Source organism: Gopherus flavomarginatus, chromosome 2 (genome assembly GCF_025201925.1).
Source record: "Gopherus flavomarginatus isolate rGopFla2 chromosome 2, rGopFla2.mat.asm, whole genome shotgun sequence".
Lineage (NCBI taxonomy): Eukaryota > Metazoa > Chordata > Testudines > Testudinidae > Gopherus > Gopherus flavomarginatus.
In genome coordinates this window covers 216,195,585-216,220,362 of record NC_066618.1, presented here as the reverse complement: position 1 = coordinate 216,220,362, position 24,778 = coordinate 216,195,585, and the positions used below count along the sequence as shown (strand labels likewise).

At 38.9% G+C, this 24,778-nt stretch overlaps 1 protein-coding gene across 2 annotated transcripts in view; it reads right to left on the bottom strand.

Annotated features, from left to right (window-relative positions):
* Positions 1 to 382: 382 nt before the first annotated feature.
* The window catches only part of MIB1 (MIB E3 ubiquitin protein ligase 1), a 118,411-nt gene continuing 94,015 nt past the window's right edge, over positions 383 to 24,778 (bottom strand). For both annotated transcript variants that reach the window (XM_050939205.1, XM_050939206.1), the window contains 7 exons: positions 19,649 to 19,810; positions 14,236 to 14,417; positions 11,619 to 11,811; positions 9,731 to 9,809; positions 8,517 to 8,630; positions 7,034 to 7,134; positions 383 to 545 (listed from right to left, as the gene is read on the bottom strand). In XM_050939205.1, the coding sequence (XP_050795162.1) occupies positions 405 to 545; positions 7,034 to 7,134; positions 8,517 to 8,630; positions 9,731 to 9,809; positions 11,619 to 11,811; positions 14,236 to 14,417; positions 19,649 to 19,810 (972 nt within the window). In that variant the 3' untranslated portion in view covers positions 383 to 404. The remainder of the gene's footprint in view (positions 546 to 7,033; positions 7,135 to 8,516; positions 8,631 to 9,730; positions 9,810 to 11,618; positions 11,812 to 14,235; positions 14,418 to 19,648; positions 19,811 to 24,778) is intronic.

Sequence of the window (24,778 nt, the reverse complement as noted above, 5' to 3'; positions counted from 1 at the left end):
GGCTAAAAAAATAAATATTTGAAAGCAACTGGCAGTACAAAATCTACATCACTTGATGGCTGAAATTAAAGTCCACACGTACATATAAAAACTTTAAAGATACCAAAATAGAAAATCATGATTGTCCCTTTACACTTGGTGCTTTAAGGGGGTGGGGGGAAAAGACTGCTTTATTAATTTAGCCTTATCTTAGCTGTCTCTTGATAGTACAACTAAAAGTTGACTGTTCAAATACTGTTTTCTTTTCTGATGTGTTTAGTCTTTAAGCACTTACAATGTAGCACATATGCACTGCAGTATTAGAAATGTTTTCATTAGAACCTTCAACTGCCTTTCAAACATAGAGATTTGATGACCAAAATGTACTGACAATTTGATAAGCTAACAGAAGACACTTTTTTTTATTAATACAAAAGGATTCTTCGTTCTATAGCCTTGCGGCATATAGGGCATTCACTCATTCGGTCTCCACAAAGCTGACATGTTCCATGGCCACAGAGAAAGATCATATTCTTCAGACGATCCAGACAAACAGGGCACATGGTCTGTAAAAGATTTTGACAAGTTAGGTAGTGGACAGCAATGGTGAGAAAAAAGTAGCATGAATGCATTCTATTAACTGTAGAAAATTTAATATATGCAACTGTTGAGTGAACAGAGATCACTGCCATAGAGAAACCAAGCCACAGAACGACAACAGATTCAATAACCTGCCTTTTGACATTAAATACAAAAATAGAAAATTCACTATTTCATTTAATCCTCAGTATAAAATATTTGTTTCATGAAGGGATAACTGATTTTTTTAAACTCCTTCTCCACAAAATAAGAAAACCAACCCCACAGTAGCTTTCTAAACAAATCTGATGGTGTTAAGTTCACAGCAGAGTAAATAAGCGATTTTCAGCTGCATCCCCCTTTATAAAATTTTAAGGAAACAGGGAACTCTAAGAAGCACAGACATTTGTGTATGTAATTCAATGAACAAATTATTTACCACTCATGCCTCAAATTTCTACCTACTCATTTACCTACCTCTCTCTCTCTCTCTCTCACACACACACACACACACACACACACACTTACCTCATGGACTCAGAAATAGTATGAATATGGTTTTGCTTTTTAAAAATTACTTAACCATCCCAGCATACATGCTAACCACCATAGATGTGAACTAACTTGCAATTTTCTTCTGGGAAGTGATTTGCTCACTGATTTGGAATCTTAAGTAAGTCAATATTTTCAGAAGCTTTACCAACAACATTTAAGATACCAGCTTTCTGAAGAAAAGTCACTGGTGTACTCCAATATATGCTTTAATTCTGTACTTTCAATGTAACTTGTAAAGGAATAATCATTACTTGCATAGGCCCATATCCTGCATGTGTTCTGTTTTTTAGAAATCCAGATAACATCTATGAAAATTTAATGTTTCAATGGAGGGCTGCTCAACTTATCTGAGCCTTTTACCCCTAACTCAGATCCACACAGCAACCCTTTAAAACCAGTTTTTACTACTGAACATAAAGTGAGACCCAATACCCAAAAGGATCTCTTACAACCGTTCACCATGAAAGTTTGTCCCTTAAGAGAACCATCCTTGACTGTGCCTGCAATGTCCTCCACCTACATCATATGCAAAAATTCATCTACAAGGCACATGTTTGTTCCTTCACCATAATCACATTAAAGTTTCATTTATAAATGGTTTATAAAGCGGTAATACATAAATAGATTTTTAAGAAATACACCGCTACCTCGATATAACGCCACTCAATATAACACAAATTTGGATGTAACGCGGTAAAGCAGTGCTCGAGGGGAGGAAGGGCTGTGCACTCCGGTGGATCAAAGCAAGTTCAATATAACACGGTTTCACCTATAAGGCGGTAAGATTTTTTGGCTCCCAAGGACAGTGTTATATCGAGGTAGAGGTGTAATCAATTGTTACAGATTGTTAGATCAACAGATTGCTTATAATCACAACTTATATCTACTGAGGAGTTTCTACGCGTTCTTAAACGGACATCTATAGTCCACCCGAGACACATACTAATGCCTGTAATATGCTTATAACTGAACAAATGTTGTAAACCTTTTATAAACCATCTATAATTGGACCCTTATTACCAGTGGCCCACATCTCAAAAACAAATTTACTTCACTATCACCTTGCACTTGTGCACTGTTTTTTCTGATCTACTTTTTAAATCACTGCAGGTTTACCAAAGCAGTGTTACACCCGGGAAAGGTATACACATCAACGGCAGTGTCCACACAATGAAATGTACAATTTTAGGCATGCCTTCTATGGAATCAATTAAATGCAGGGACAAACATTCTTTAGTGTACTCCTGGTTATCATGGCTCATGACTTCAACATGTTTACACAGAGTTTAAAATCAGAATTTGGCCAATTATCTCGTATTTCAATCTGTGAGATCAGCAAAGCTAAGGAGCTGCCAGAAGGTATCTTCTGGGTAAATCTACACTGCAGTAAGAGACCAGTGGCATAGCCATGGCTGGCCCGGGTCAGTGGATTCAGACTCGCTGGGCTAAAAATTACAGTGTAGGGTTCAGTCTGGAACCCAGGCTCTGAAACTCTTTGGTAGGTCTCAGAGCCCAGGTTCCAGCCCGAACCAAAACATCTAACTGCAGTTTTTAGCCCTGCAGCCCTAGCCTCGTGAGCTCTGAGATCTGAGATTCATGCTAGAGGTTTTTTATTGCAGAGTAGACACACCCACTGCCGGATAAGACCTTGAACTTTTTGAATGAATTTGCAAATATAAAAAAATTATACATTCTCAACAAGCATATTTTATATTAAAATGTTGTCAGGGCAAGTATGGCATCACCATTGAAAATCATGAATTGATATAACTCAAAATGTATGTAATTATCTTCCACCAAAGCACTGCAAGGGACTGATTGTAAATCAGTCCATCCAGCCCCTTCCTCACCCAAGCCAAATCCTCACCGGGTACAACTAAGTATCATCCTTGTAATTCATAGTTGTAAAGTCCTAAGTATGGGGAAATTCTTCATTAATTACTTATTAACATTAAATTGCTTTCCTGTGCTGCATGTACATAATTTAATGGTCCCAAAGTATCCCTTTTAGAAGGGATACAAGGTACAAAACCCTAAATCTCATCCTGCAACAACAGAATTCAAGTCCTCCCCACTGTATGTTCTTTACCCCTATAGTTTGCTTTGGGGTCTGCCTGTATATCTTACAATTAAAAAAAAAAATCTGTTTCTCTCCAATATACTACAGAGTAATTTGGAAATGTAAATGCACATCATAGGACACTGCAAAAGTGTATTCTGCCTAAGCAATGGAGGCAAAAATTTGTTTTATTTTATTCATTTCATTGCAGCACACAATTCGGAAGAAATTCCCTGGTGGTAGCTCAAACTCAGAAAATAGGTTTTTCTTTAATTGTATGGCAGCACGAGCAGATTGTCCAGATTCTTCCTGCTTATCATGAAAACGGTGAATATTTATTTGTAGAGACCAGTTTCATTTTTCAATGTCATACATGTTTTAGTTTATTTACCTTCACATGGCAGCAGCTTTAAGTAACTTCACAGAACAATCAACCTACCTGCCTGCTCTCCAACTGTACTCTAGTTACATGACTATCAGTGCATTACACCCTCCTTTTGTAACAACAGCAGCAGCAAACAAATGGTAGATATTTTGACTATATTTTTAATTTGGCCTTATGCTTTGATGCCAAAATTTGATGTCTATCACCTCGACCTTATATGAATAAATTAGCTGAAGATCTTTTGAGGGGAAAGAAATGAAAATTCTGTGCTTAGAGAAAGTATTTGATTTCTTTTTATATATTATGTATTCTTGCTTCTGAACCACCACCATAAAGGCACCCAGTCAGTTCTAATCAGTTGTAATCCACAGAGTTAAGATAGTATGGAAAGCATGAAATTATCACTGGGTATGATATGATATTGCAAATAAGTCAATTTTAGCAGAATATTTTGGTTTTTGTCTGATATGGGTGCCATATTAGAACCTATAACAATCTTTTATTACTGATAACAGTATGTTTCCAGGCACAAGACACAGGTGCACAGTGACATTACAACAACTTTAATTTTAAATAAAAATAAATGACATACGTATGGTGAAGGAACATATATAAGGTATTTATTACAGACAGATGTGGATGATTACGTATGAAATGTGGTGGAGGAACTGCAATCACAGTCAAAGATGGTTCAAATTCAGGGAATCCCTGAAGAATGATGTGGTCATCATGTGGGGATTTTGCTGACATCAGGCCTTGCTTCTGTTTGGCACCAGAAATGGTTTTAAAAGGTTGCTGCACTAATGTATTAGATTATCACTGAAGACATGAGTTGAAACGTAGATATACCTGCTGAAAAGAACAAATAAGTAGTTTTAAGAACACACAAATACTGAATTTCACATTAGAAGTGCAGTTTTAAAGAAGAAAATGAAAAAATATGTTTAAAATGGAACTCTGGATATAACTTCAGGCACATATTTAAGATACAACTGAAGATTTTTTTTTTAAATAAAAAATAGTCATTAACTAGAATCTGCAACTCATTAACCCCTCTCACAACAGTAAACAGAAAAGTCATCTAGAAGACAAATTAAAAGGTTCCAAATGAGACAGGTCAGCCAGTTCCCTGAGAAACAAAATAGAATTTCAGAAAAGCTAGATTTCAAGCAGAATCATTTCAACAAAATAACTACTTGACATGGCAGTCAATTAAGAGATGGTCAAAAACAAGCAGCCATATACATCCTGCTCAGAGGCAAAGAGAATAGTCAAGTGACCACATTTGAAAATCAGCCTAAAAATACTGGACAGTAACTGCACTGCAAAAATCCAGGCAATAGAGAATATTAAAAAATATTTTTTGTTAAACACTTAACTTTTTGATGACCAGAAAAACAGAAAATGAAACCAACAAAGTAGCCTCAAATGTTATAGGTGAGAAGGAACTATAGTTTTTTTTGTTTTGTTTTGTTTTGTTTTTTTAAAGTCTACCTGCCATTATACAGGCACAAATTAGGATGGAAACTGCTTTGAGTTGAACATAAAAAGATTTTCAATAATGGGGTCTCAGTCAGTTGCCGGGGTGAGGGTAACAATTATTGATAGTCAAATATCAGAGAGATAGCATGTTAGTCTGGATCTGTAAAAGCAGCGAAGAGTTCTGTGGCACCTTATAGACTAACAAACGTATTGGAGCATGCGCTTTCGTGGGTGAATACCCACTTCATCGGATGCAATCTGACGATGCATCCGACAAAGTGGGTATTCACCCATGAAAGCGCATGCTCCAATATGTTTGTCAGTCTATAAGGTGCCACAGAACTCTTTGCCAATTATTGATAGGTTTTCCTCAGAGGTTAATATCTGACAATACATCAGGTCTCAAATTTTCAAAGGCATTTACAGATGTGGCCCAGAACTAGGTGATTCAAAACCTTCTCTCTGAACTTTCAGGCAGGTCTGTAACAGAGTGCCAGGGCTGTCTGGATTAGCTCAGATAACAGCCATCTTTGAAGCACTATACACTACTCTAAGTGCACAAGAGATAAAAAGACAATTTAAATGTGAATTAAAGTTCTCATCAGTCTCTTCTATTAATCAAAACATCTCAACTCTGACAAATGTAGTACGTCTTCAAAGGTAAATCTCCACTGCAGCTGAGCATGCTTCCCAGCAAAGGTATACAGACATGTGCTAGCTACATTTGAGCTAGCATGCCAAAAATTGCAGTATAGCTGAAGGTAGCATGGCAATGGTTCAGGACAGATAATGTTGCATGATCCCAGCAGATAGGAAGAAAAACAATTTTTGGGAGGGACTTTAAAGGGAGAGAAAGAGGACAAATTTAATAATTCACCATGCAAAACATTTGTCCTCCATGTTAATAAGCATTTAATCTATTCTGTACAAAGTATTAACTCCCAGATTTGAAAGCTTTTTGGCTTTTGCATATTATATTAGATGTAAAGAGAACAGCTACTTGTATGAATCATTTCACATTAAGTAATTTAAAAAACAAGATCAGGGTTGTCTGCAGGTCACTATTTTAGCTTTATCAAGCACTTGCAAAGACATCCATATTCAATTTATCTTTTGAAAGTCTAAACCTATCTAAGATTTTGATAAATTTTCCTCCTTTTCCAAGCACAGAATTTAAAAAGCCTTATATTTAAGATATTTTAAAATCTATATAATCACAAATTTAATTACTGCATCTGAAAATTATGTATGTAATGTTTTACACCTATCAATATTTCATATTGTAGCCATATATAAATATAATTTTCATTTGAGTGCGCTAATGCATTGGGACTGTACATCCCCTCTAACTGCCAACTTGTGTTCAAAAGTGGTTTGTTACTGAATAGGCAGGCTCACAACTCCTGCATCAGCTCAGTGCATACAGTTTTGTGAAGAAAAATGCCCAGATTTAATGAAGTTCTGTGAAAAAAATCTTCCCTGTACATTGTTATGAGGTCAAAAGATAGAGTTAATATTCATTGCCTCCCTTCATCCCTATATTTATTGTTGGGTCACATAAACCCATTCACTTACACTACAATAGGTGGGCTAAGAAATGAAATGTCAAATGTGGCTACTCATGGGGAGAGGGATAGCTCAGTGGTTTGAGCATTGGCCTGCTAAACCCAGGGTTGTGAGTTCAATCCTTGACAGGGCCATCTGGGGATTGGTCCTGCTTTGAGCAGGGGGTTGGACTAGATGATCTCCTGATGTCACTTCCAACCCTAATAATCTATGATTCTGTGATTCTATGATGAAGAACACTGTGTGTATATAAAAAAAAGTCAGATAAGTCACAAAAAAACCTTTTTAGCCACACTAGAGCTCATCTTTACTTCACAGAACAAAAATGGCTTTGATTAACTAATCAAAAATTAAGAATTGAAGAGTTTAAACAGATTTCCCTTATTTTGTTTTGGTGTTCAATACAAAGGAACATGTGGCACTTTTACCTGTTCCTTTATGTCTTGTAACTGCTGCTGCAGCTTCTGTACATCTGCATTGACATTAGTGTTGTCCTTGTCTTTCTGTAAAACTGGAATGTTTCCACTTGCTATAATGCAGAGGAGAGTAATATTAAAAGCCTAGAACATGTTATGCAGCCCTTACAACATAAAGAATAATTACTTTTGTCTGCTAATCATAAAAATACTATTTCCATTTATCTGAATTATTGAAGCATTATCTCTAGCAAATATATTTTGATAATCAAATTATATTTATTATGACTCACTAAAATTCCATTCCTGAACTAAAATAATTTACTGGGAAGCTTTAACTACATCAGTTTTTGACAAATATTTCCCTCACTGTGGCTGTTAAAATGCTAGCAGCTACCTGGAGGCCTGTCTACATGAATGCCTTCATGGTTGCTACCCATCAGTGATGCTCCACTGGTGAAAATTCTTTGGCAAAAAACCAGTGTAGATACTTCAAGTTATCCACATTGCTGCATTGTTTGGTAATTCCAGACTGGGACTGAATCAATACTGCTAAAAATATGCAAATTTTGGCCAAAGTGTTGAACAAAACTTGATTTGGCTGTGTTCCCACTTATTTCATGTTCACTTTGTGAATGTTTGGGAAACAAGTTTACTGACAGAAACAGCAAGTTGACAGTGGAAAGTTTCAAAAGGCAAATTTTGAATTTTTAAACTTGCATGTTCCCATTGGAAATGTGATTCTGTTATGTTAATCCCGTCAGGGATCAAATATATCATGTCGCTATTCCAATTTAAATTAATCAACAGCTCAAATTTCAAGTACTGAATGCATACAATAAACCACACACAGATACACACTACAAAAAATTATTCACACAACTTGAAATAACTCTCAGAATAATTTAATAAATTCAAGAAAATTATAAACTGTTTAAGAACTAGTCAAACAGAAAAAGGCAGAACTCACTGAATAATTCTGACATCGCGAATTATTTGGCCAACTTTATCCTAGACAAAATGTTCTATTTCCCACTTCTTCTGGGGCTCCTCTGATTAGTCAAAGAAGCCAAGAAGTCAAGATAACATTTGTAATTTGTATGGGGCCATGTGCTTATGTTTATTTATGTATTTCAATTATATTAACTGACAATTCTTAGAGTTTGTTCCATGTGTCACATAGATATATGGCCATGAAGTTCTGGAAGCTAACAAGAAGGGTTCAAATCATCACTGACATATATACACACATGACGATTCAGCTTCTGGTATCATTCTTCTTTGATATTGAAACAGCCCTTTTCAGACAGGGTCTATGCTACAATAGCATCTACCACTATCCCATATGGCAAGTGACAAACAGTAGGTGGCAGGCTGACACTAAACTACTTTCTTTAAAACTTTCCTTCAAACGGATGATGTGAGGGATATATGGTCAACCCCCTTTTTTCAACGAAAGGAGAATGGAAGTATTAGAGAAAAAAGAAACACTCACAAATGTCATCAGTAGTATCTTCTGTACCTTTCCCTCCGCAACACAAAATGAACGGCACTCTCCGCTCAACCACTGCCCGGCACTGCACACACTTCTTCATCAGGCTTGCACAGTCTGGGAAAAGCAGAAATAATTTATTCTCAGTAGCCTGTAGTCTCTTTATTCTTGCTTCTGTGATTAATCAATTCATTTCATTCTATCCACAAACGTACTACATAAAATAGCAATGTGTATTTACACCACCAATGGCTGTATGACAGGAGGGGGGCAGTCAGGGGACAGGGAACGGTGGTGGTGGGGTTTGGATGGGACAGGGATCCCAGGGGGCCATCAGGGGTCGGATAGGAGGCAGAGGCCAGGCCACACCTGACTGTTTGGGGAGGCACAATTTAGGAAACCCGATGCAGCTCTCAGGCCAAAAAGTTTGCCCATCCCTGTTCTACAAACTACTGACCATCAGCAAAGCCTCAGCAAGATGTCCCAAAAATTCTTGAAAGTTCTGGTGACAAAATGATCACTACATCCTCATCTTATTAAACAAAGAAGGGACAGTTTCTGGAGGCTTCTTAAGTGTTTTCTATATCCTCATCAGTTGCTGTAGCATACACATCACATCAAACAGAGTGATCTGTGTTGCAGCAGATTCTCTTTGAAAACATGCCCCATTCTAAGTTTTTCAGAGAAAGACAGCTCTTGCTGGAATCTTTGTATGTGGTATTAATGGAAGGTTTAGTCATAAATGTCTTTTAAAAAATTATTTGGTTGCTATACCAACTAAAGTTTAATTATATTTACACCGCTAGATGACCTCACAAACTGTCACAAAGGAATTACATGACAGTTTGTGTCTCCACCTCAAAAAAATGTAATGCTAATTTATTTACAGAAATGTACAATAGGACTCTCAAGACTACCACAACCCAGTCAGAATAAAGTAATGCAGGTAGGTGAAATAAATGTGCTCTTTCAATTTTCTAGTTAAATAGCTACAGTTCTGTTATTTGTCCTCCAAATAATTAAACTTTATTACAGGCAGGTGGTTTTATTGCATTCCAAGTAACGTCAAAGCTCTGATTACCAGACCGAAGTCAATTTACTCAAATAGCCTGCAATTAAGTCAACATTTTAAAAGAATTTTTAGTGACTGTTTTTAACAGACATCTTTTGTTGCACAATCATTATTTTGAAAGGTATTACCTGCCAAGACTACTTACTCTCACAAGCACACATGTGACCACAAGGCTGGAAGAGTACTGCTGCTTTCTTGTCTGAACACACCACGCATTCTTCAATCTGCAGAGAAAAACAGTAAGGAATAACATGGGAAAGATTCTTCTCTTTTTTCTATCTATTCCATTTATATCTATTTGCTTACTTCCACCACTTAGCAGTGCAAAGGGAATTTAACAAGCTCTGCTTAGTGCCATGTTAGCTACAACAAAACTAGGAAGAAAAACCAGAGCTAATTCACCACCTCAAAGTGGGATTTAAATGAGAGATTATCATATCTGTATCCAGAAGTCCTTGCTGGCAATATTTACGCTCTTTGCATTATTGGTTATCTAGGAATTATAAATCACACCAGCTAGGAGAATAAGACCAAGAGGCTGGCACACACATGTATTTTTCTTGGCTGTACGGTGCTCAATTAGTTTAGAAGGACTTTCTGCTGTAATCCAACAAAGTGTTGAGGGTTTCTCAACTTTTACCAAGGGTGAACCACATCTTAGAGAAATAGTCACACGGACCACCCATCTACTGATTCATGAATGCCTGGACCACCACACTTCCCATTCAGATAACATCCTTGTGATAACGAGAGTAACTACTTATGCAGAAAAATAAAGTATTTGGTGTACTTTTTGCTTTCGTAACACAAGTTAACAACTGGAAACAAAAAGACCGCACCACCTCTCTGCAGACCAGTTTGGGAAACTGGTTTAGTACAACTAAATTATAATCTGAATTATGAAAAATGTTTATATAATAAAAAATGACTTGCTCCGTCAGAGAAGAGGGAAAGTCCTGATTTCAGAATGGGAGCCAGAGAGCAGAGTCTGGGCTACGATGGTCACCAGCTAATCACTGACCTCCTTTGATCAACTCCCACTGTGGCAAATGGTGGGGTTGTCTGGCTGATGGGGAAGAGCACCCACAGACACAGCAGGAGGCAGAAGCAGGCTTTTCTGAACCACTCTTCACCATTGTAAAACCCCTCCCAGCCTCCCTGTCCCTCCCGCCCCCAGGTTTACTAGTGGCATGTTATCAGCTTGATAGTCTGTATGCATGAGGTAGTTTGCCATATGTCATATTAAGGGGAGGGGTGGAGTTATAGCTGTCGATGGCACACCTTGGCTTTGAAGCAACTGCATGGTTTGCACTGTGCAGGCACCTTTGGATTTTGAAGCGACTGTATAAGCACTTAATATAACTGTTTTGTCTTCAGTTCACAGGACTACATATCTGGTGGCTGATCCTGGTACCCTGGGCTACATTTCTCTCAACAGAGAGAAAATCAGGAGGCCGGGGGGGAAGGCAGAAGAGATTTGGTTGGTGCTCCCAGCACCACAGAAGTCAGGCACCTTTAATGTAAATATAGTGTAAGCCACATTTGGCTGGAGAAGAAGGTTGGATTTATATGGTGGCCAAGGCATTTGTAGGAGGCCAGATGGATGCCTCAGAGAGGGGTCTGCCTGGGGTTGGGACCATGGTACAAGACAGTCTTGGTAGGCCTGGATGTTTTAGGATGCTCTGAATTTTGAGCACTGAAAAGGTGGAAGACTGCTGACTAGTTTGGGAGGCTGTTGCTCCACCCTTAACATTGCTACCTCTCAGAATTCTTATAATAAAATTGCAGCAATTTGCCTAAGACAGATAATTCTCGTTTCTGTCCTCATTAGCCCTCTGTCATTTGCAATGTGCAACAAGGAGCAATATCAGATAAATGCTGCACTTTGCTCTAACCACTGACAAACTAGACGTGAGAGAAACCATGGCAGCTGAGACAGTGTAGTTTGTCAGTACAGTCTGGCTCTTCTTTTCACAAAAAAATCACAACTGCAGGAAGAATAAAATGGGAATATTGAAAACTGTGTTAAGTACCTTTGTTCTGGACTGAACTTGCTCTTTACAGATGAGGCATTTCTTGACCCGTGGTGAGCAGAGGGAACAGGTAGCAATATGTCCACATGGGCCAAATAATGTATCTCTCTTCATGTCTGAACACACCATACATTCTTCTAAAGTTTCTGAATCATTGCTGATCATAGAAGGACTTCGAGAGCCAACCTGTCCACTAAAAAACACCTCACAGTCAGGCTTAAGTCAGCATTACAACCTTGTGAATATTCTGAAAACAATTTTTTAAATCATACTGTACATCAAGCTGAGTCATTTGCTCATGTGTATTACTCATTCTAGTTTGCGCACATATTGTGTCACCCTTTCTGTTAACTTGCAAGTAAAACTGCTGAGGCATTTGGGTGTCAGTGTCATCACTATGGAGATTACAGTTCTAATTTTACATGAGGTACAAGCAGTGCAATTTTCTGGCTGACAGAAGCATAGCTACATGCCTCGATAAACCAATCTGGAGAAAAAGTTGATGATAATAGGTTGGAGAAGCATCTAGAGAGAGCGTACGAGGAGAGAACACTTCTACTCCCATATTTATGTCAATATTTATCTTGGCCTGGGGTTCTTGAACTTCATTACACCATGACCCCCTTCTAACAACAAATATTACTACACAACCCCAGGAGGCCCAAAACCTGAGCCAAAGCCCAATCCCCACTGCATGAGGCAGAGAGGCCAGAGCCAAAGCCTGATCCCCACTGCCCCGGGCGGGCAGGCCAAAGCCAAAGCCCAAGGGCTTGAGCCCCAGCAGGGAGCCTGCAACCTGAGCTCGGGCTTCAGCTTTGGCTGCAGGTGGTGGTGGCTCGGGCTTCGGCTCTGGCCCCGGGCCCCAGCAAGTCTAAGCCAACCCTGGCAACCCCATTAATATGGGGTTGCGACCATCATTTCCTCTAATTTTTTAGATCCATGCGCGGAATGAATTTTGTTATGTGAACCAATATGGAGATGATGCGAGACACGTCACCCTTCATATTGGTGCACGTAACAAAATTCATGTGGTGGGGGTTGGCCGAGGGATTTGGAGTGTGGGAAGGGACTAAGGGCTAGGACAGAGGGTGGGAGTGCAGGGTGGGGAAGGGAGGGCTCTGGCTGGGAGTGCAGGCTCTGGGATGGGCCTGGGGCTGAGGGGTTCAGGGTGCAGGAGGTGGCTCAGGGCTGGGGATCAGTGCAGGGGGTGAAGAGTTTGGGATGCAAGCTGCCCAGGGGCTACAGTGGGAAGAGAGGACTCCCCCCAGCCCTCTCTTGCCACAGCAGCTCAGACCAGGGGAGAGGCGCCTCTCCCTGGCAGCTCTGGTGAGGGTGGGCTGGGCTGAGGGAGGGGCTCCTCTCCTCGGCAGCTCCAGTGGGCCTGGGCGAGGTGGAGGGAGGGGCCCCTTTCCCCCAGCTGCAGCAAGTCTGTGGCAGCTCGGTGCTGGGGCCGGCCCGAGAGAGGAGCACCTGTCCCCCAGCCACAACAAATCCGGAGCAGCTCGGCACTGGGACCAGCCCGAGGGAGGAGAGCCTGTCCCCCAGATGTGGCAAATCTGTGGCAGCTCAGTGCTAAGGCCGGGCCAAGGGAGTGGCCCCTTTTCCTCCACCCGGGGCTGCTTTTCCTCCACCCGGGGCTGCTCAGCACTGGGGCCAGCAGGAAGAGGCACCTCTCCCCACCAACACCTTGAGCCCTTGTGCTGGGCTTAACAGGCAGATGCGCAGCCATGCAGCTTAGAAAGAATTTAGGTTATAATCCACTTTGGGGTCTCGTCCCACAGTTTGAAAACCGCTGACTTAGAACTCTGTTTTTTTTTCTGCTGCATACCCAGCAAAGGGAGCATATGTTAAACAAAACTTTACTCCCAGAGGGCTAACTACGCCAATAAAGGTGCTTGTGCACAAACAAAATAGTCAAATGACTCATGTTCCATGCAGACAGGAAGGCTGAGAAGAAAATACCTGCCAAACACGGGCAGACAGTTGATAAGAAATTTCCTTTTCATTTTATTTAGAAATTTAAAAATCACAATACGGAGATAAAAATGTAAAAGTTAACAGAAATGGCTATATGGATCTGAGAATTAATGAAAGGAGCCTTTAACCTCTAAATCACTAACGTGAATCTAACCTGGACAAGCAGTAACTGGAAACTTACTGTTTAATGGGTGGCTGATGGCATACATAAAATATTGCAGTCAGTACTTCCTAGAGGATAACCTATTTCATAATTGCATGCCCCACTATTTTTAACTATCAGTACTTGATACCGAGAAAGAACACTGAAAGGGCATGGATATAAAATTACTCTATAAGATAAGGAGGGATGTGCTGCTCACACTTCAAGCAGAATAGGGAAGCTTGCTCTGTATTGTTGCTCATTTTGCACTTAATTTGTTGACCTCAGTTTCAACTAATAATTTTGTAAACACCACTCAAGACATATGTAGAATATATATTACTTTACTTACCTTTATCTTGATTTTCAGTAGTCTATGATTAATACTTGAAAAAGAGACTTTGTTTTATTTATTCTACTTCAACTGATCTATCCCAAGGAAATGAAGACATGCAAAACATGATGCTCAGAAATTCCATATTGTGTTTATATACAAACCTGACTTTTTCTTTGTGACATTTAGCCAATGCTTTGCAGAGACTAGGATCAGGGCAGAGGTCAAGAGGAGACTGACCCTTCTTATTACGAATACTGAGGTCAGCTCCGTTAGCTGCCAGAAAGCAGGCAATAGATGCTGCACTCTTCTTCTCTGCTCCCTGGGTACCAAGTCCCATTATTAACTGAAAGAAAGTAAATAGGCAACTGACTTGAAATTCTCTGTTTAAATACTTGAGAATATAGTCTTACTACTCAACGAAAATGGACCATTTAAGATGTGCACATATATAAGAATATATTTTCTAAATAGTATTTTGATGAGATCTGAGCATGCATTTTTAACTTATCTACAGTTCTAAGATGAAAACCATTGTACAATTACCCAATTTTCAACCAGATAAGTTCCCTGCATAGACAAATTCATTAATGGCAGTGACATCTAAGTATTCAAAATACAATGTAATTGCTGTGCACCTATATTCTGGGGTCACAGAACCAGTGCTCTCCAAATCTAACCCTAAATCTCTGTCACAAAGCTTAATGGTAGCAAATCATTCTTGTCAGTTTTCTTTATACCTGTTTTTCTAATTATCCTGCTTTGACCAAACAGTTAAGGGAAAGAATGCAAGGCCTTTTGAGTGTGGATCCATTAAGCCATCTTAAGCAAACTTCACCCTTTTAATAATAATAATTTTCTACAGATTTAAAACCTGCAGAGTAGGAACTAGAAGAACAAATGACTTAACACTGAAAATGTGTCTATCCTGGAAAACTAGACAGCTGGAGAACTAGAAGGATGACATCACAAGTACCAAGGAAGAAAAACCCAAAGAAATGAAAGAGGAAGTAATTTCCCGTTCTACTGTGACACTTATTTTGAATTGAATAAAATATCAGTAAATTGGGAACTGAGTAAAACGTGAAGGTAACTATTATAATTAATACAATAACATTATAAAACAGTCAGCTATGGTCCACTTAATTTTAGTAAAATAAACTTTTCACATTAACAACTTCCACTATGAGCAACGGGAAAAGAAATACGTGGATGTGCTCGATGAACCTCATGAGAGGACGTGGTTGTTGTTGTTGTTGTTGTTTTTTTAAGAACTTGCTAGCCAATGCCATCATGTGGGAAAAATAAACCAAGACCCTTTACCTCAAAGTGGACTTACATCATCCAGTGTAACTGGAGTCTTGCTTCTGCAATAGTTTATTCAGTTGTAATATTTTATATCCTGATTGCCATTTTAGAGACACTGAAGTCAAACTGCAGTCTCAAAGGACTGACAGCTTTAAAACTTTAATTTAACCTCAGTGATAAAATGGAGCAAGAAATCATCTTTTCATTCTAAATATTTCAAAGATCTTTTAAATCTTAGATTCACTGTGTAGTATGGGCTAGAGAAGTCTCTGCCGGCCCACCTTCAAAAAAAAGGCAGCTATAGGGTGATTTTAACAATGGAGTTATTAAAAATCAGATTTCTCAGATAAAATCAAGAAATGCAGATCTACTTTATGCAACTTAAAGTTATCTGTTAGCATTTAGTGGTCATTGTCCCAAAGTGAGAGAGAATGTAATTTTGTTGCCAACACTACTACTTAAAAGGCCAAATTCTGGGATTACAACTAATCTTCTTTCAAAAGTTTTTATCTAACTTCGGTATTCATATTACTATCCTACTTAAAGCTATAATACAAATTCTTCATCAGATGGCCTTAAAACTACAGTAAATACAATACAATAAAATTTGCATATTTTACATGCATGCACATAACTCCAACTGATTTGAATGGGAGCAGTACATGCTCATGAAGGTAGATTGTGAACCTAAAAAGGCTTGCTATTGAAACAATAATTTACAGTTAAATCTGTTTTTTTTAACAGTAGAGGAAATAAGAAACCACACCTGCCTTCTGTTGTACCTAAACTATCTAATAAAGGTGTGTTACAATATTATTGTATATTAGCCTTATTTAGTCAATAACAGATGGGCATCGAGATAGTTTCCTTAGATTTGATTTGACACATTTCTGCAGGATTAACAACAACAATATTTTGAGAGTGATTCAAGATAGTTTCCAGGCATGCATTAGCTAGACTTTTCAAATGGGTACTGCTCTCATTTGATGAAGTGGACAATTCAAGCAAGATTACAAAATCTTTGCATGTAAGCACCACTCCCCTCCACATCCTGCATGCTTTCCAAATATTTCCTTCAGTTATGCAAAAGTTCTTCTTGTGACAAAGGAAACTCATGTAAGTATAAGTGGGAAAAGTCCAGATCTATGACTGACCTCAGTGGGAGCTGCTGCTGGTTGCTCACCACTTATTTATGTGTTTAAATATGTATTTATGAGCTTAACATTCAACCAAGATTTTCAAAAAAAACTTAATCTGTTCTGACAATATATTGCTTCCAAGTGAAGTACACAACTCAAAGAAATTGGAAGACTATGGAATACAATAGTTTGGCAACCCAGCCTCTCAAGAATGACTTAATCAGGAACTCTTGAGATGAGGATGAGAAAACTGGTAGCCAAGAAAAAAATCTTCAATTTCATGTAGATGCTGCCAGTGCTGAATCTGAGAAAGAACATTCATGTGTGTCATGCTTACTGTATGCTTGCTTCAAATTTAACTTCTCAAACACAAAGCATTTTTAGTAACTTGTCACAAAGTTCATTTCAGACCACGGAACTGGAACGAAACCTTTATTGTTCTTTTAGTCCATTTATTTAAGAGGAGTTCTGTGTAATACTACTCCAATGTTTCCTTACAGAGGGATAGCTCAGTGGTTTGAGCATTGGCCTGCTAAACCCAGGGTTGCGAGTTCAATCCTTAAGGGCCACTTAGGGATCTGGGGCAAAATTAGTACTTCGTCCTGCTAGTGAAGGCAGGGGCTGGATTCAGTGACCTTTCAGGGTCCCTTCCAGTTCTATGAGATAGGTGTATCTCCATAAATGCCAATCATTTAGGAGGAACAGTAAATATTTATTAAAATAATATTTCAAATCCTTCTATAAAACACTCTGGCAAGTACATTTCAACTGAGTTAAGAATGTGTATTTTTTCCTAATATCTCTATTCATAACTTTCTGATGTTGACAGGTATGTCTGCTTGATACATCCAATTTTACTTCATTTGATTACTTGTATAGGGGTTACTATTAAAAAGTTAGTAAGTATCACACAGGTGATTTTCTGAGGTAACAGTTACGTCCCTATCTTATTTATAATAGGTTGGTACTTTAGTAAATGTTGACCTTTTTAATGCTGTACAGTGAATTTACAGTTTTGAATAGATGCCTTTTTTCCTATAAAACTTTTGTTTAAACGAAACTATCTCCAGAATATTACATGCAATTACAGTAAAAAATGACTACATAAAACTGGCACTTTGTTACTCAGCAAATCTAACCCCTTGGTATATTTTGAATCAAATATTTTAGTGACAGAAAATAGTTTTTAATTCCGTTTACATCTGTTAGTCCTGCAGAGGCAACACAGACATGAATGTGATGTATGAATTCTACTCCTGGTTTCCGTAGCAACAAAAAATTTACTTCCAATTGCAAGGTAAAATTCAATCTTATACCTACACAACCCTATTGTTTCAGCAGGGTTTACAGGAGTAATTGAGGGAGGAAATTCTGCTTTAATCAAGAGAGGGAGAGTGCAATTGGTGTATGTTTGTCCCACAGATTCTTTACTAGTAGAGGTGAAGTTGCATGATCAAGAAAGAATTCCGCCTGACTTTCAGATCCCAGGTGAGTTAGCAGAACTGGCTATGGTGAAAAAAGCCCACTATTTTTAATTTAAATTGAGCAAGTTTGATCTAGAGTCACTGAGAAAAACATTGTTTTACTATAATGTCTAGAATGCTTTTCAAAGCAAAACTGAACTGTAAGGTTATGATTTAAAACAAGAGTCAAGAATTTTGGCTGAGGCACCTTATAATTACACTATGGCATGTTTACGCATCACCCAGTGATGTATTAAGCAATAACTTTACAAATATGTGGATGTTTAGAAATATTTTATGCATCAAATGCAATAAAAGCAAAAAATCCTGAAATGTAATGTACACACAATGGCAAATATGCACACACAACAGCAAACCAATGATAACAAAATGGTTATTTTAAAATGTGATTTGTTTTTAAAATCACCAAAGCACTTAACATTCAAAAAGGACTAGTCTAGATAATTTTTCTAAAATGAGGCAATATATCAGTTAAGAGTATTTGACTTTTTAAAATATGTGTCTAAGAAATAATTTTAAAATAATTCATCTCTAAACGGAAGCATTGTGTGTCGTGTTTTAGTCAGGAAGAAGTGTTAAGTCTCTCAATCAGAAGTTTTATTCAAATAACCTCCTTTGCCTTAACTATAACAGCCCTAGTAGGGATAGTTATTATTCTTTGTACTAAGTTATGCCAGTTCAGTCTAAGGGCTTGTCTACACTGGCACTTTACAGTGCTGCAACTTTCTTGCTCAGGGGGGTGAAAACACACCCCGAGCACTGGAAAGTTTCAGCACTGTAAAGTGTCAGTGTAGACAGTGCACTAGCGCTAGGAGCTGTGCTATTCCCCTCATGGAGGTGGTTTTTTATGCTGGGACCACACAAGCCACATTAAAGTGCTGCCACGGCAGCGCTTTAATGTTGCCAGTGAAGACATGCCTTTAGAAAGATGTCTCCTGTTTCTCCATTTACGGTATATGGATTTACATCCTTGGAATAATATTTAAACTGCAATGTTGCCACAATAAGATAGTTGCCTTATTTATCTCTCTCCCCTTCTCCCCGACATCCATGACCATCCTTAGTTTTTTGGGCATTAACAATTTAACTTTGATCCTTGTTTTTCATAGTTGGTGAGACATCAGCCTCATCAGATGGACTTCTGAAATTAATTTATCAGGACACAAATATAACATACTAGGTAACATAATTAAGCTACAGCTAGATAAAATTAACCTGCATAAGTTCTCAAAGTTTTAGAGCTAAACCACAAAATACAATACAGGAAAGCTACAAACAAAGCCACGCAAGAGGTTAAATCAAAGCATATTTTATTCTTAATCTCTGTACTGTATTACTGCTTATTTGTTTCTATTTCAAGTAATTTCTTCCGAATTCCTGGCACTCATACAAGTTCACTACCAAAGACAGATTTATGATAATATTTTTGGGCACACACCTTTTTCTTTAAAACAGATGAGTTAATGAGTAAGCATAAAAAAGTGCATATGTAACAATTTGATTTTAATATGGCCCTGCAATTTGGTGAAGAATGTCTAACTAAATCTGTGCTGACAACAAGCAGTTCAACAGTACAGAATCTTCAGACTATACTACAGAAAGCTGTGCACTGGAAAGAAAGTAATAAATAAATGAATTTTATTTACTGTGTTCTTTGATGGCTCCCAAGCAGTATCTACCTTGCCCACATCTTGCATGTCTTGGAGCTGGCGAAGCTGTGACAAAGTATGATGCCTCAGGGCTTCATGCAGAGGAGTATCCCCATCTTTATCCTGAATATCCAGTTTAGCACCTGCACGGACTAAGAGCTGAATGAGAAAGAATCTTATTTAGATAACACAAGGAAAACTAGCAATATTATTTTAAGGGGAAAAATGCAATGAAAAATCAGTTATTTTAAGTACCCTAAAAGGCCTGAAAATTATAAAGAAATTCTGATTACTTATCTTACAGTAAATTGACCGAGACATGTTGTCCCTATGTGTATTCCACTCCAGGTGCAAATGTCCTCCATGCACCTGAGAACGGAAGACTTTTCATTAGTAGTGTCTGACGGTCTGTGCTGGTGCCCTCTACCTCTGAACTGAGGGCATAAGGGGCAGCAAGGACCAACAGCCTCTCCAGTTCCTTCTCTACCACAAATCACTTTAGAAAAGAATCTGAAGTAGAGGGAAAGGAGGGTGGGTAATGGAATCCACGTAGGGATCACACATCTCAAACTCCAGTTACCATCAGATTAGTAATCAGAATTTCTCCTTTGTATGATGGACCTCAGGATATACACCACTTGAGGTGACTCACAGGCAGTATTCATTGAAGAGAAGGACATAGGACCCCTGCTGTGCCACAGACTGCAGGACTGCTGTGCTGAAGGATATGTCTGCTGACGAAGCTTGTATCAGGGCACAATGTCTACTAAAGGTACACAGAGAGGCTCATATTGCCACACTACAGATCTCCAGAAGGGGAACACCCAAAAGAGAATCTACTGAGGTAGCCTGGGCTTTCACTATCAGCTCATAGCAAAAGCAAGATGCAACATTAAACCCATTCAGAACGTCTTTGTGAGGAGACTGCTTCCCATTTAATCTGTTCAATAAAGGAGATGAAAAGCTTCAGAGGTTTCCTGAAGGATTTGTACTCTACATGAGGAGCATCCAAAGAACGAGACTTCCTGTCTTCTCCAGCTGCATGAAGTTTTGGGCAGAAACCTGGTAGGCTACGATCTGATTTAAGTGGAATTTAGAAAGAGTCTTTTGAATGATCACAGGGTGCAGCCTGAAAGAAGCCTTGTCCTTACAGAAAACTGTGTAGGGTGGGTCTGTGATAAGGACCCCCAAGATCACCTAGTCTTCTAGTGAACTGCAGTCACAAAGGCCATCTTCATAGACAGATGAAGAAAGGAGCAGGAGGCTAAAGATTCCAATGGAAGATTCATGAGTGCTGACAGTATGAGATCAAGATCCCAAGTCAGCATAAAAGTTTCAGTACCCGAGGAGAGGTTCTGGCAAGGCTTTCAAGAACTTCACAGTTGTATAAGGGGGTGAATAATGAACAGTTTACTACCAGAGGATGGAAAACATTAATCACTGCCAAGTGCATTCGCAGCAACATGTGAGACAGACCCAATCATTTTAAAGAGGAGATAGTACAGAATGCTAGGGATCTGTGAGCCCTTTGGAAATACCAGATGATGCGGGCATCAGATAAAAATTTATTCCATTTTGCAGCATAACAGTTTCTTGTAGAGACTTTCTGCTATTATTGATGATGGACTGTACCGCTTCTGAACATGACCTCTCTAAGCTTGTTGTCCATCCAAATACTGGGCTCTTAGATTGAGGGATGCTGGGATTGGAATGGGAGATACATGATGTCTCCATAGAAGTGCCAACTGAGGCTATCCACAGAAGTGTATATTATTCCCGAGAGGTGCACTGCTAAAAAATGGTGATTTGGAGTTGGCTACATCTATTCCAGAGCTTGATCACTTCTATGCAAAGAGGAGCGGACTTTGCTTCTCCCTGTATGTTATATAGTATACTGTAGTCATATTGTCCAACATGACCTGAATGTATAGGGCATGGATGAAGGGCAGGAACCTTTTGCAGGCTTTGTGGAGTGCTTGCAATTTGAGGAGACTGATGTGAAGCTTAGATTTTACTGGGTCCAAGAGTCTTGAACCACGTTTGTCCAGATGCGCTCTCAATTGAATAGGAAGGCATCAATAAATTAGCTTCAATGAAGTCTATAGTTTGTGTGGGAACTAAAAGGAACTTTTCTAGTTTACCAGGAGCCCTGAGGATTGAATGAGGCTGAGAAGGGATAGGGTTGTTGATTGTATATCTTGGTATGATCGACTTGTGACCAACCGATCATCAAGGCAGGGAAATACTGGAGTGCCCTGGCAATGCAGGTAAGCTGTCACCATGGATAGCACCTTCTTGAAAACTCTAGGGCCCCTCAAGAAAACAGAAGGGAAGAACTCTGCATTGGTAATCGTCTAGGTCTCAGAATTCCACAGGGGAAGCCAATAGTACCGGATGCCTAGTAATGCCTCAAATGGCCAACAGTACTGGAGAATGACAGCCCAATGCTGTGTGTTCTGCTGAACAGAAATGGACTGCTGAATCAGCCCCTCTATGATTAAGGAGTACACCCACATGCAATTAGCAAGTGGAAAGTTTCCTTAGTGAGCATGTAGCCTAAAGCCATCCATCTCTACAGAACATAAGGTTTAGTTCAATTTTTTTCTTCACAACAGTTTTCTAGCAAAGTCATAAGCATACATGTGATACATATCAGCCTAACACACATTTCCAAAGTAAATCCAAATAAAATCTCTCTCTTAAGAAAAGAAATGATAAAAAATAATGAAGATATCCCATATCATTAGTAACTTATTCTGGCATTGTACATTATAAAACAACCAACTGCTGAAGAATTCACCATTCTATCGCCTGAAAATACTTACAAATTCTTTACTCTTAAAGAAATTAAGTTGCTAGCCATTATGCGTGTGAAGATAACTGTCAAACATGAGTTGATGCAGCATTACTTTCCCTAGTGCACAGACAGATCACAATATCAGTGTGAAAAAACAAGATGGTCAGTTTCATTGCTGCTATTAAAAAAACTGTTAGCAGTAAAAATGTCAAAATATCAACTTCAGACTTCTAAGGATTGGCAAAAGCCATGAGTAACAGCTAGGGTGACCAGACAGCAAATGTGAAAAATCAGGATGGGGGTGGGGAGGGGTAATAGGAGCCTATATAAGAGAAAGTCCCAAAAATCAGGACTGTCCCTATAAAATCGGGACATCTGGTCACCCTAGTAGCAGCAGAGGCAAAAAGACCCCAGAAAGCAGGGATATGAGGGGGAGCAAGAGAAACAAACCTTCCCTCCAGCAGCCAGAATACTCTTTGAGAGGGATAAGGTAGCAGACATTCCCCCCATCTCAAAACACAAGAGCCAAAGCCTGGAGCGATTTGGGACTTAAACTTCTTCAGGCACCTACTAGTCAGAAACTGATATGCAAGACTGCCCTTCCTACCCCCAAAGCAAGGTCCAGGGACAGGAGCCAAGTAAAAAGCCCTAGCACTCTCAGCAAATGGCATTAGACGGGCTTCTCAATGGGTTACCACTGGATCTCACAAGTGGGCCCTATTCCTTCTTTCTTTGTATTCCTTCCTAGTAGTCATGACTGGAATGTTTTTTCAAGCTATTGTTCCCACATGAGGGGGACAACCTGCAAGTTCCACTTGTAGAAGTTTCTCTTTAGTTACTGTTGGAGTCTGCTCTCTTTCCTTGCAGAATGGGTAGAAGTAAGCCCTCTATGCCACCAAACATCCCAAAAACTGCATGAATCTCGAGGCAACCATGGAAACCCAAGGTCTCTGCACAACAGCCTGAGCTACCCTTTCCCACAACAGCAGGGTTCTTAAAAGAACCATACTACCTTTAACTTCTACATCATAGATCCATAACGCTACAACTTTGGAAGGAATCCAATAGGAATTAATAATTTTGATTCATGGGAGCAAATATATTCTTTGCATGGCTGCCTAAGTTATTTTAGGGTTTTTAGTTAATCCAGCTTTGAGGTGTGGATACTCTGCTAGGGTTCCATTTCAACATTCTTGGACATAAGCACTCCAATTTGATACACCACATACTACTAGTTCTTCTACATGCCTATTCTCCTGCTCATCTGCTACATTAGCATTGTGCCCACAAGGTGGTATGCCAGCTCTAAAAGGGCACAGAGGCTCACCAAATATAAATTTAGAATAGCCTGAAGAATGCAAGTGACATTGATTCTATGAAAAATATTCTTCTGGTGGCAAGAAGTTCCAGATATAGGGCCATATCACATGCTTCACTGCAATAAGATCACATCTGTCAATACTTGTAAGAAAAAATATTTTCTAATAATGATAAGTACAAGCAGGACAGATAATATTTACCACTCGTCACAAGTTTTAAGAAAAAAAATAAAAAGAAAAGAAAGCTAGGTAGGTAGGTTGGGTTATAGGAATAATGGAGAAGCTCACATGCATCAAGTGTTCTTTGCATTGCCTGTGTCCAACTTATTGATGTACTATGGATTTTTATGGTCCAAAAATGGTGTCTTGATATCACATTTATACAGGTTAGCTACTCAATCTTCAGTTTGGTCTAGTATATCAGATGATCTGTCTAACTAAAATTTCCACTGCAGTTTCAACAACAAAAAAGTATTCTTCCTACCTGTCCTAAATTAGTTTTGCATTTCTCCCTGGAAGTGACAGCATTTCAGTAAAGTGTGAAACGTACTATATAAAACCGAAGTAAATATCCTATATGCTAAATATCAACATTCTAATTGGATTTTAATAATGACAGAAGCTCTGCATCATTCACCCTTGGAAGTAATGAAAGTTTTCCTAAACTGGTGCCATCAATTCTCAACTTTAATTTCAACAAGCAGTTTTGGGCACAAACGATTTAAAAGGTAATTTTCCAAATATGACCTGAGTCTGAATAGATACAGTATTATTTTATTAAAACAAAACAGTTGGGAATAGCTCCAGTGCTTCTGCTGCTGCTCATGGCTTTGCCCAGATGCAGAGTGAAAACTGCACCTATTCAGAACACTAAACAGCAGTGAAATTGACAAGAATCAGGGCACAGCCTTGGGGAGAAGTGGCAATACAGGTATTTTTCATCCTAGTCAATAGGGTTAGCTTTCTAGCCTAGTAGGTGTTGAGTACATTTTCAAAATCCTGGTAATTGCT